This window comes from Photinus pyralis, unplaced genomic scaffold (genome assembly GCF_008802855.1).
Source record: "Photinus pyralis isolate 1611_PpyrPB1 unplaced genomic scaffold, Ppyr1.3 Ppyr1.4_LG7, whole genome shotgun sequence".
In the NCBI taxonomy this organism is placed as follows: Eukaryota; Metazoa; Arthropoda; class Insecta; order Coleoptera; family Lampyridae; genus Photinus; species Photinus pyralis.
In genome coordinates this window covers 32,021,780-32,034,800 of record NW_022170738.1, presented here as the reverse complement: position 1 = coordinate 32,034,800, position 13,021 = coordinate 32,021,780, and the positions used below count along the sequence as shown (strand labels likewise).

The following is a 13,021-nucleotide window of genomic DNA, read 5'->3' as shown; positions in this document are numbered from 1 at the left end:
CAAGGTAGTGTTTTAGGGCCTTTGCTCTACATTCTGTACACAGCAGACCTGCCAATGACACAAAATACAACAACAGGAACATTTGCAGACGACACTGCAATTCTATCCAGTCATGAAAACCCTCAAATAGCATCAGATTATATCCAGACTCACCTGTTTGAACTACAACAATGGCTAAACAAATGGAAAATTAAAGTAAATGAAAACAAATCGGTGCATGTAACATTTGCCCTCCGTAAACAATTATGTCCAGCAGTTGTGATAAATAATGTGCAGATACCACAGATGGAAACGGCAAAATACTTAGGATTACATCTAGATAACAAGCTGACGTGGAAGGAGCATATTAAAAAAAAAGAAGAAACAAATAGACATCAAAGCAAGAGAACTAAATTGGCTAATAGGAAGAAAATCTACACTATCAACAGAAAATAAAATTCTAATATACAAGGCAGTCATCCGACCTATCTGGACATATGGAGTAGAGCTATGGGGCTGTGCTTCTAAAACAAATGTACTATTAATCCAAAGAAACCAATCAAAAATACTCCGGCAAATTGTAGATGCTCCGTGGTATATAACAAATCATACAATTCATACAGATCTACACATACCAACGGTTCAGGAAGTAATCCAGGAGAGAGCTAACAAACACCATGAAGTCCTAGAAACCCACACAAACCCCTTATTGGAACAGTTACTGCAACCAAGGATCAATAAAAGACTCAAAAAATTGTGGCCTATAAACTTAGTGCGGGAGTAGTGTCCTCAAATTTCAAATTTCTTTTGACAAAAACAATTTATAAAACTTAGTATTAAGTTACATAGGTTGCATCGATGGATGTTAATCTTATCATGCTATTTATCTGCTAGTTCACCTAGCGGTCGTTAACCCTTTAGCTAATAGAATACATATATTGTCCTGATTGCTAAATAAATAGGTAGAAAAAAAAAAAAAAAAAAAAAAAAAAAAAATTTATACACCTGGTATATCATTATAACGTGTGTTACAAATCTTCACATTAGTTAATTAATTAAATTGGGTGCGGTTCTTGTTATAATTATATAAATAAATGTACTCCGGCTAGCTATACGTCAGGTGTTTCAATTGTCCTTACAGAAGTGCACAAAGGTAAATAGCGCTCGAGTATAAAATTCATTTCCATAAGTGCTTTAATGTTTGTGTCCCAAGATTTTTCGATGCAACGGGATCACGACTTTCAATCAGAATGGAAATTATCTCCCCCCCCCCCCCCCAAGCTGTACTGTGCACGGACCAGCTATAGAATCCTCGTTTTATCAGGAAGCAGGAATTTTGGCAGGAAAGAATTGTAGGTACATAACTATTAGACCTCAATATCTCAGTGTTTGTTTTTCCTCTTAGAAATTTATTAGACGCGTAATTTTTCGTTTGGGTTTTTATTGGATTTAGATAAGGTGTTAGAAGTAACGCTACATCTGGTCGTTTGAGATAAGGAGTTTTATTGTTAGGCGAAAAGTAATTAATGCATGTTTTATCGCCGATATCCAAACTCAGATGTTACGAAGAAATGCGCGTTTCATGTGGAGAAATGGGGACATTATGGAGCGTTCCGTCGTGATTGGCGATTTATTTGAAAATTCATAAAGGAGTTTATTTTATAGTTGAAGTGGTGTTTCCTTAAATATTGCAGACAACGAAAAAACGAGAACGTTAGTTTCGCGACGGGTGAAGAGCGAAGTATACTTTTGTTTACGCTAAATTTTCGGACAGTCAGCCCTATTTGTTTTGTTGACGCAATTTGTCATTTTTATAATAAATTTGTGCAGACGCAAGTGGTGTAAGAATTTAACTTGTGTTTTATTGACTTAGAAAAATAAGCAGTTGTACTGCACAGCGATGCTTTTTGTTAAAGTTCTTTTCTTATTGTGAAAAGTTTCTACCGTCCCAACAGCTACCAAAAATTTGTCATCTTATTCGTCAAGCCATTTTTTGTTTGGCATCAGGTTTAGTGTTATCAAGAACAAGTGAGTTTCCCTATTAGCGTTTGTGTGTGAGTTAAGTGCGCCTATTATAGCAAACCTTGACGACCAGATTATTTAGATTATTTCTTATTTTATCTAAGCTCAACAGCATCCTTATCATACAGAAGCGAATGCTACGAACAATGTGTTACAAATCTTACGGCTATTCATGTAGACAGTTGTTCAAAGACTTGCTGTGCTTACAGCGCCCTCCGTTTATATTTTACAGTGCGCCGTCTGTGTTCGTAAACATAAAATTCACCTCTCCAACAAGAAGCAAGACAAATATGAACTAAGGGGGAATGACCATATACCGCTACCGGCCCATAAATATACCTTGTCGGCAAAAAACTGTTATATTATGCCTATAAGAGTATACAACAAATTGCCCAGATGACTTGTGATGGTACCAACATCTTCATGGTCCACTGTCGTCCCGGTTGCGACTTTTGAACGGCCTCTGTTCGTTGTTCTGTAATTGTTTTTGCCACTATGTTGGGCACTGAGTATCTGCAATAGCTCCTCCATTTTTGTGTGAAACTATATTATCAAGAATTCGACGAAATAAAAAAGTTACCTATGAATTCCGTTCATACAGGCCGTCTGAATTCAGAAGGGCGCGTTCTGCAAATCTGTAACAGACTTCACAAACAAACAAGAGAAGTAGTGAATCGCGCTGCATATTATAAAATATTGTGAAGTAACGGGCGATCAAAAATGAGTTGCTGTCGAGTCGCCTTTGGAAGTTCAAGTTTTTTTTATGTAAACAAAAATTCCAAAGGTGGCTCGACAGCAACTCATTTTTTATCGCATAGTAGCAATGCTAACGTCTGACACGGAGGCAGTTGTATATTAAAACTGTATACCTCAATACGAATCAATAACTCGAATGACTTTACACTAGCAAAAGCAAAATTTTGATTAACCACGGGTTTCTCGTACAATATCACGTATAAAAGCACAAACGTGGCGTTAAATTCAAGAAAATTACTTTCTGATGCACAATTAACTAAATTTCTATATGACAGTAATGCAATCTAATTAATTCAAATCATAACAAATAATGTGTCGTCAATAAAATGGGTTATAAATAAATAAATAGCGGAAGTAAGATCAGATGTATTGGGGCAATTTACCAGATAAAATGTCCAAAGTTTAATTTATTATACTTGCAGATACAATTCCGGAGCAAATATCTAAATCTACATAAACTTTGATGCGAGCTTTGATGTAAGTGCCTCACAGCTAATGACGGAATCACGGGATTAATTTTACCGGATTCTGTGAGTTTGAGGCTCTAAGGGCCTTTGGAAACCGTTAAAAACGCTTGAAGCAATGTTCTCATATGCAAAGTTAAAGGTTTTTAATCAAGAACAAAATTAAGCCTTTTAAGTGCTTTTGATTAAAGTTTTAAAAAGACACTGAAATATTCTTAACTCATTACCCTTTCAACCTCATGAATTAAAAACTCTTGGAGGTCCTAAAAATCTTTTGAAGGTTCTTAAATACCCGTAAATACCTTGAACTGCGGTATTAAAAACTATAGAGAGCTTTTGGCAAAGTCTATAAGAGCCTTGATTTTAAGGGCTAATGCATGCGCATGCTTTAGAATCCTCTATAGAGTTCGTAGAGGCTTCTGAAATTTGATTTGAAAAAGTAATAAATAATTAGCATTAATTTTCGGTTTACTATCTACGATGTAGGCGACTCTTGATATGGATGTGGATGGACATCCTTATCATATGCGCATGCATTCTCCAGTGTATAGGTAGTGTACATTCCAGTGAATCTCCCATGGATGTGCAAGGTACTGTACTGAAGGTTGTACATTCAACATCCATTTCATATACGTTCCTGGTAATAGATTGTTATCCATGTGGGGATACATTGTATATTTCACTGAAACTCCCATGGATATACAGTGTAGGTTTTTTCATGACAAAACGTGATATCCATTATATGTCCACTGAAAATCCACAATATTACATATGGATATTTTTTGTACATTACCTGTGTATGTGCTATGTGGGTAACCATTGCCTGATGTATGCAAAACAATGCGGGCACGGAGTCATTTTTGATTCAAGCATAAGTGTAGTGAAACAGAATGGAAACAAATATCGAGAAAAAAATGTCAAGAAACTTGAAGGAGAAAGTGGTGGGATCTTCTAAATGAAATCACAATTTTTGTCAGAATGGTCGGTTTTCATAACTGTTGGAATAGTTTATATTTACGCTGATAGAAGTTGAAAACAAGATGGAATTTATATTGGCGGTAGTACAATGCTACGTTCCACGGTTAGAACAGGCTACGAAGCAAAATGGTGGATTCACCGGACATGCAATTCTCACAAATCACTTTCCAATAAATGCGTCGCCATAAATAATATGATCGTTTCTCTTCTAGTTGCGTGCACATCTAGTACATATTTCATTTTATCTATCACTATATACGCGGTAACAGTTGTCTTATAAAGCCCCTAATTTATTTTTATTGATATTAAATAATAATTTATTTCTAAAATCGCCGTAAGGAACTTTTATTAAAGACAAATTCCAAACAACAGCAAAAGCGTAAATTACGACGTGAATTGTCGCAATAAACAATAATTACTTATTTGTCGCTCGTAGAGCCCGACGGCGTTCAAATTGAAAATCAATAAATTTTCGTCGCTACCAACTCTTTTAATTATGCTAAAATTGATTTAAAATTGAAAATAAAAAGCTAAAGCTGATTGTATTAGAATGCAAATTTGAGTACAAACTTGTCTAAGAGAAACGCGTCGCGTATAAATAATGTAACACTCTGATGATTTTATTTTGTAAAGCCAGTTAAAGTGACAAGTTCTCCGTAATATTGCGAAAGGAAGTACATTTTCCCTCATAAAGTAAATAATCTCAAACTGCAGCTTTACAAGTAATAGTACTTAACGTAAAGTTCGCTAAAACTTTGTAAATGCCTCAAAATATCTAAAACTATCAAAGTAATGACACGAAAAGGAGCTCGACGTTGTTGTCAATGCCATCAATTTGCCTAAACTCAAGTACCGCAGAATTAATCTAAACACTAAAGATTTTACAGTTAGTAAATTAAATGGGGGGATTTTGTTCAAATATTGTATCATCCGCAAGACCGTCTTGTGTAAACAGTTCTAGCAAAAATGTTAATTTTCTTGAGTAGAAAACCAGCGACTTCTGCCATATTGATTTTCAATTTAGTTGCATTAATATTTCGCTCCGAGAGTTAAGTGAAGTGTGTATTTAAGGGAAGTTGGAGTCATTATTATTGATGGGGTTGGCACCCTTGTAGCAGCGCTACCACCCTTGAAAAAGTCATTGGTTATTTATTTGCGCCAGAATACATTGAAGCTGTAATTTTCTAAAGTAAACATAAAAAGATAAAAACCTAAAAAATTCCGAGAGCCTTTGCCGTTCATAAAAAAATACATAATTTTAAAGTTTCACAAGCAGCTTGAAATACGAGTTGCAAGCTACTTTAAAAACCATTCATGCATCATCCCCTTGCCAATGCGGTTCGTTATTGATATAATAAATCTATTAATTTCTTATACGATGTGCTCCATGAACCGTTCGATATAATTAGGATCGGCCCTTTTCTGTTGTAGGATTATAAAAATGTCAGAAGCAGTTTGATTTCTGAAGGGATCGATTATCTCAAAATATGTTTAAAATTTTTCATGCGAGTTAACAATTTTTAATGCTTGGTTAAATTTGTTTTGTTGTCTGTTGTCGCTGCTTGTGAATGTTCTATTCCGTTGACGCTCTTTTGTTGCATTTAGCGTGCCAACTCAAAATAACAAAAACGCTGTAGAATATACAGATTCGCGAATACATATGGAAAGTGAATACGAGACTAGAATTTACATACCTGAAATTCAATGCCGTAACCAGTTACAGCCGCATTTATAAATCCTATTCTTCGAGCCATAATAGAATTTTGAGTAATTCACCTGATACAAATCAGTATTGTTGGTTGTGACAATCAAAATTTGCTTCACCACGGTTTACGCATTCGTTCGTATTTAATTACGCGGTGGTTCCCTTTTTTCTCCCTAAAATTTAACATCAATCGTTTCATTTTTAGATTACGATTATATTTAGTTCTAACCCCAAAATTCGAATTAGTGTTGTAGATAATATCTGTAATGGTTTATGTTCTCAAATAAAGAAAATTTGATATTAGCTAATTACGTTACCTATGCAGGATTAGCATGCCCTCCTTGCTCTATACAGGCTGTTTCACGCAAACCATTACCTAAAAGTATTGAGACTCCCATTCATAATTTAAAATAATAAAATAAATTTGCATACCAATACAGTTTTTCATGATCTATCGAAAGAATATACATATTACCATGATTGTTTCACTTCCGGTTTTGCCGGATGTGGTTAGCAACTTTCTTATTTTAAATAGAACACCCTGTATTTTATTACATTTTCGAGATATGAAAATCTACGGATACCACATTTCCCTATATCAAAGGTTTTGAAGTACTCAAGATTTTTCAAAATTTTTTATGTTTGATTGCTTCTCTTTAGGGCCCGGTGTTCCCAAGTCAACAATGAATACAACGTTAATAAAGATGAAATAATAAACAGAAACAGGTCATGACAAAATTATTAACAAACATCAATTGAGATTTTGTTGAACGTGGCCAATGTTTTTTTTTTCAATACATATAGTAGCATCCCCTGATGATCTCCGTGGGTAGTCGCCTCTCAAATTCCTACTGCATCCATTGCCATCAATGACCTCCCTCAATGCCACCATTGATACAGAATAAAAGAACGAGCACGCAAGCGTTACCACGAGACGTTTCCTTTGCAGCATGAAACTCCAGGGCAAGTGCCAATGCCTCTTCCAGTTTCTCATGTCGCGCAAGTTTCAAAACTTGTTGAGTTTCCACGTCGCGAACACCATCTATGAAGGTATGTACCGCCAGTTGCTCGTTAAAGCTTTCTTGGCATTCATTGCAGAAGTTGCTCCATTTTATCTGACGTAGATCTGGTCTTGTTCACTTAAACACTATGACACTAGTGTAACGTACATTTAATTATGTCGTTTATTTATTTATATCTTTATAACAATATCACATAGCGTTTCGAAATTGGAACTCACGCGCGCCTCAATTTGCTTATACAGGGTGTTTCATGAGGAATGGTATATACGTTAATATGATATATTTGTGCATTTTAAGCAGGAAAGTTCCTAAAAACATGTACCCAAAGGTAACTGAGATACAACCAGTTAATGTATTACAATATGCCCTACAAGATAGTGCTTCTACCAAACCCGTACCGTGCATGTGATTGTTTAGTTTACAGTGACCAGAAAGTATGTACCAGTGTCTGTCCCTTCCATTGTTTTAGATCCATCGACTGTAGGGGTTGTTCGCATCGTGCCCGTGCAAGCCCACAACTCTACAACTCTAATTTTCAGACTACACATCGATTACTCTGGTAGCCAAAACCCTAATAAATCCAAAATCTCTCCCAAAACTAATTTCTACTATTAATAATAATATATTTATTGGTGGTGTATATAGACATATGCATGTTCTTCAACACGTCAAAGTAAGATAGAAAATGCAAATATAGTTCATACTACATTGATAAAATTACACTTGCAGAAGTCTTCAATACTGTAGAATGCGTTGCTGATCAATATACTTTTCATCTTGGCACTGAATTCCCTCTCTTCCAGATCTCTCAATGTATTGGGTAGCACATTGTAGCATGTTTTGATATAATAGTGGACGTCTCTTCCTTTGACTGTGCGGTAAGAATCCATAACCAAGTTTCTTTTGGATCTAATGTTGTAGTGGAACTTGTCACCTGTTTTCCAATAGAATGAAGATTCTTTTTTCGCCTGTATTAAACAGTTCAGAATATATAGGCATGGTAAAGTAAGGTAAACGATGCCTTGCAACACTCTCTATATTTGAGGCCATCAAGGATTCTAATGCATTTACGTTGTACAGCAAACACTTTGCCCGCATGGGCCGAATGACCCCAACACAAGATTGCGTAACTGAGAGTGGAGTGAAAATAGCCAAAATATGCTTGTAACAGTACTGGTTTAGTTACTTGCCACTTAAGGCGCCTCTAAACACTTGCAAAAATTTAAGATTGCGCCTTACTGTATTTAAGGCTATGCAACACACATTACCAATTGCAGCAAGAAGGTCACAGGTACCTTCTCATTGTTGAGTTAATGAGGGTTTATTATATTTACCTAATTTACATAATCACTGTCAATTCAGGAAAATTCTATAAATATTTAACGCTATACCTGCATTTGTTGTAATTATGTTTATTTTCAAATTCTAGGAGATTTTGCAATAATTGTGTAAATAATGTCATTACATAGGAAACATAAAATAATTTATTATCGATAATGTAACTTATGATTTCACCTGTAATCACCTATAATTACTCATTACGATATTGAAAAACATTATCAAAAATAGATATATTGTACACAAAATAATGAGCATCTCAAAAACTAATTGCATAATAATGATATAATTACGTCTCTACTTCATATAAAAGAACTTCCCTAGCGATTTTCAAATATTGTTTACTTACTTTTGCGTTATATCAAACGTACTAAAGTGTGTATTGTGGTAAAATGCCTAAAGCAAGAAAAAGTTTCACCACCAAGAAACGGAGCAGGAAGGTGATATTGCAGAAAGCCCGAGAAGCGTAAGTACAAATTTTTTATGTTAGTTTTTTTAAATAATTGAACATGTTCTAATTTTATCTTACATGCTACGTATACCTATACTTATACGGTTTGTGTTGTTTCAGGAAGTTAACCAAAATGGCAATGAATGTTGTTAGTAGTATAGAAGAAGATGACAAACCTAATTGCATGGTTCAATGTGAAGAACATTTATCAGACGTCAATCATGAAGCAGGCAGTGGAACCAATGATGAAGACGAACACGGTTCGGAAATGTCATTTTATGAAAGTGATCTAGAAACAGAACCTCATTGCGAGCAAAAAGATACCTTATTTTTATCTGGTCGCCGAATTGTAGAGATTGGTCATTTTTTGGCATCTCTTAGAGCTCTACGACATGATGGCTTTGGTTGCTCTTTCTTCGACATGGACATCCAATCGGAAAAAATTGAAGGCTTAGAAAGCATATTTACGTTTAAATGTAAAGTGTGTGGGAAAATAGATTCCGTAAGAAGTTGCGGTGGTAGTGCAACATTTCATTCCACAAATCAAGCTGGTATTATTGGGTCCTTATCTATTGGAATTGGATACAGTCAATTAGCAGAGCTGCTTGCAGCCATGGATATACCGCAAATGTCAAACGTGACCTATTTAAAAAATCACAATGCCATATACCCTTCTGTACATGCATTAAATCAACAATTGATGACTGTCGCTGCAAAAGAAGAAGCTGAGCTTGCCGATGAAATGAAAGATGGTATACCAGTCATTGGCGTTATAGCTGACGGTGCATGGGCAAAGCGATCTTATCGTAAAAATTATTCTGCCCTTTCAGGAGTGGTAAGTTTATAAGAATACGTTATCTATTCAAAGCATAACCCAATCATTGTTATAGGCATCTATCATTGGAGCCAAAACAAAGAAAATTTTGCATATGGGTGTCAAAAATAAGTACTGCTTCTTATGTGCTAGAGGGCGTAAAGAAGAAGACCATGATTGTTTTCGAAACTGGTCTAAGACGTCTACAGCCATGGAATCAGCCATTGTAGGTGAAGGTTTTAAAAATTCCATAACGCGCCACAATCTTATATATGGAAAACTAATTGGGGATGGCGACAGTAGCGTTTACAAACATTTAGTTGAAATCGCACCATACGGTCCATCGTTTTACATAAAAAAAATTGAATGTCGCAATCATTTACTTCGAAACTTCATAAATAAACTCAGCGATTTGAGTAAAGACACCAAATACTCAAAACCTCACAGAGAGTATGTGTCAAATCCATCAATGCTAGGTCGCTTCCGCAATGCAGTTATAAGGGCTATCGCATACAGGAAATCCGAAAATAATGCACTTGATGACAAGATTGACAATTTAAAGAAGGATATATTGAATAGTCCCTACCATATCTTTGGCCGCCATGTACATTGCAAAGATTACTTTTGCAAAGGTTCAGATGAGAATAAGGTAATGTTTCTGATTTGCTATTTATTAATTCCATACTAAAGGTGTTTTCTTATTTTTAGGATGATTTAGTTGATATATATACCCAAAACGGGATCCTAGGTGGAATTAATACCATTATACAACGACTTGCGGATCACGCCTCTAGTTTACTGTATGATACAGACAATAATCCTGCGGAAACTTATAATTCCATCATAGCTAAACTTGTAGGAGGTAAAAGAATAAACTTTTCACTCAAAAATTCCTACCAATTAAGGTGTGAACTGGCGGCCATATCCTACAATTGCAAACAACGTAATTTATTAGGCGTTTTACATAAGCAGCTATGTGGAAGACCACCAGGACATTACACACAAATCTTCCTAGACGCCCAACTACATCGGTACAACAACAGATCTAGAAAACGTAAGTATGTTTATCACAATCACTCGCCCCCTTTCCGCGTCTTTTATTTGTAATTATTTCTTTTTGTTTTAGATCATATCAAGAAAAGAGCGTTTCAGACCGCTGATCAACATTACGGTATGGTGGACGAAATTGCAATCCCTGACCTATCCTTGGAAGAATATGAACTAAAATCAGCCCAATTTCTAAAAGATTTGAAGAACTTAAACAGAAGAGATGTTGAGCGTGATACAATAAACCAATCAAAAAGCGATTTATGGATTATTGAACGTAAAAAAAGAATAACAGCTTCTAATTTTGGGAAAGTTTGCAAATTACGCAAGACAACTTCCACAGCTAAAACTGTAACACACTTACTGTATAGTTCTTTTAGAGGAAACAAATACACACAATTTGGATTGGAGAGCGAAGTAAATGCCATTGAGCACTTTGAACGCCTATATCAAGTAAAGGTAACCAGATGCGGTCTCATCGTCGATGAAGAAAAACCGTATTTGGCTTGTTCTCCTGACGGTTTAGTTGGGGAAGACAGTATAGTTGAAATTAAGAGTTCCTTGAAAAGTGGCGACCACGATCCTGTTGAGGCATGTATGTTAAAATTAATTGACTATTGTGTTTTAGATGAGGAAAACAATAGAATTATGCTAAAAAGGAGTCATAATTATTACTATCAACTCCAAGGCATTATGCACATCACCAAGAGAAGCAACTGTTATTTTATAGTTTATACAACAGCGGGAATCCATGTTGAGGAAATAAGAAGGTATGTTACCTACAAAATATGTCTAGCGAAATACTCATGCACTTACATTCTTATAGGGATGACATCTTTTGGACACAACATATGGAAAAAAAGCTGCAAGAATTTTACATGCAGTCATTATTGCCAGAATTAGTGGATTCAAGGCGATGTCGTAATATGGACATTAGGACGGTACACATGGTAAATTAAATACTTTTTCGGAAATGCAAACCTGCTTGTTCGTTTTTTATTTACCTAATATTTAAGTTTATATGTAAAATTGTATTAAAATTTATCTTTCAAATAAAAGTACCATTAGTGACATGTTTTACAATGGTGAAACACCAAACCGTATGTTTTCAATAAAATAATTGCGTCACTTGTCCCATATTTATAAAATTGCATTGGCGATGACAATAATGGGGTACCGCGAATAACGATTCCCTGGAGTGCTCGGAATGGAAATTTTCGAGAACCGGAACGCGAGCATCAGCCCATCCCCAGGAGGTTTAGGAAGGGGGGGGGGCATAGTAAACATAATGGTTACGCTTTGGAGGAAAAATATTCCAAATTTAAAATTTTGGAAGAATAAACATTATTTACTGCCTTTCAAAGGTTAAAGAGAAAGCTCCAAAACATTAAAAAATCAGTTACAGAGTTCCGCTTTGTGGAATCTATTGTTTCCCTTTGTGTAGAGACAAAGCGAATTCTGCTGGGTTCCGTGTGCTGGTACGATCTGGAGAACGTATAATCCTTTCCAGATGTGATATTTACCACACTAAGAAAAAATAAACCAACAATGAGGGTTATTCCCTAACTCCAAAGGAATCGAAATGTAACAAATCGAATCGGAATGTTTAGTAAAATCGGAATTATTAGGCAAACAATTCCGATTTGACTAAACATTCCGATTCGATTTGTTACATTTCGATTCGATTGGAAGTTAGGGAATAATTTCCATTATGTAGGATTATGTGCAATTTTTTTTTCGGGGGGAGGATCTGACCACACGGTCGCTTCATGAACGGGAACGGCGTACAAAATTTTTCCACGACACGAAACTATATGTAATATTTTTTACCAACCGGAACCCGGAATAACATTCGTTCCGGTCCATTCCGCTTCCCCGCAGACATTCAAAGGTTCTGCATAAATGTAGTACAAATAGCCTCGGGTATATACAAGGTAAATTTATTTTGTTAGTGGTTTAAATTATCCACTAATTACACCAAGTCCTCGGGCAATTTATACCTGCCGCGGATCATTAGAAAGAAAAGAGATACCTATATTGTGTTGCAGTGGATTTTCAACCTTATTGACATGAAACATTTCCATCGATTTCTTCCGTTTTTCCCAATATTTTGGCACTAGTTTATAATTCTACAACGTGCGCGGTGGTTTAAACTTTTATACACTGCACGTACTGTGTTATAATAGAAGATTATTTAATAATAATGATATCTGTGATTGATTATATTGAAAATTCGAAATCGCCACACAAAAAATCATATCTATTAACACATGCTTCGTTTTTAAAAAAACGTTCTATTGTAACATTCAGACACATGTATACACCAAAAAGACGTTTTGTCCGTTTCTTCAACATTTCAAATAAATTTTTTTTTTGGGAAATAAGTTAACATTGCTCTTATGGGTGTATGATGTGTTGCCGACTTTCTATTTAGAACCCCCTTAA

General features: G+C 35.4%; 1 protein-coding gene and 1 long non-coding RNA gene across 3 annotated transcripts in view; both read left to right on the top strand.

The window, feature by feature from the left end:
• The window catches only part of LOC116175827, a 104,722-nt gene that overhangs the window by 74,231 nt on the left and 17,470 nt on the right, over positions 1-13,021 (top strand). The gene's annotated exons all lie outside the window — the stretch shown is intronic.
• LOC116175825 lies at positions 8,449-11,647 on the top strand. Of its 2 annotated transcripts, XM_031494142.1 has the most exons (6): positions 8,460-8,730; positions 8,836-9,550; positions 9,606-10,178; positions 10,238-10,583; positions 10,656-11,346; positions 11,403-11,647. In XM_031494142.1, the coding sequence occupies exons 1-6, from the start codon at positions 8,657-8,659 to the stop codon at positions 11,533-11,535; spliced, it is 2,532 nt and encodes an 843-aa protein (XP_031350002.1). In that variant the 5' UTR covers positions 8,460-8,656; the 3' UTR covers positions 11,536-11,647. The 2 variants fall into 2 exon arrangements, with proteins under 2 accessions (XP_031350003.1, XP_031350002.1); XM_031494143.1 differs by lacking the exons at positions 10,656-11,346; positions 11,403-11,647 and having other exon boundaries at positions 8,449-8,730; positions 10,238-10,329; positions 10,389-10,523.

What these genes read in the sequence shown, in the direction of transcription:
- LOC116175825 (XM_031494142.1), top strand. Translation starts at nt 8,657, where the DNA reads ATGCCTAAAGCAAGAAAAAGTTTCACCACCAAGAAACGGAGCAGGAAG. An exon ending in AAGGTTCAGATGAGAATAAG is followed by an intron (nt 10,179 to 10,237) that starts GTAATGTTTCTG and finishes TCTTATTTTTAG; the next exon opens with GATGATTTAGTTGATATATA. An exon ending in CAACAACAGATCTAGAAAAC is followed by an intron (nt 10,584 to 10,655) that starts GTAAGTATGTTT and finishes TTTTTGTTTTAG; the next exon opens with ATCATATCAAGAAAAGAGCG.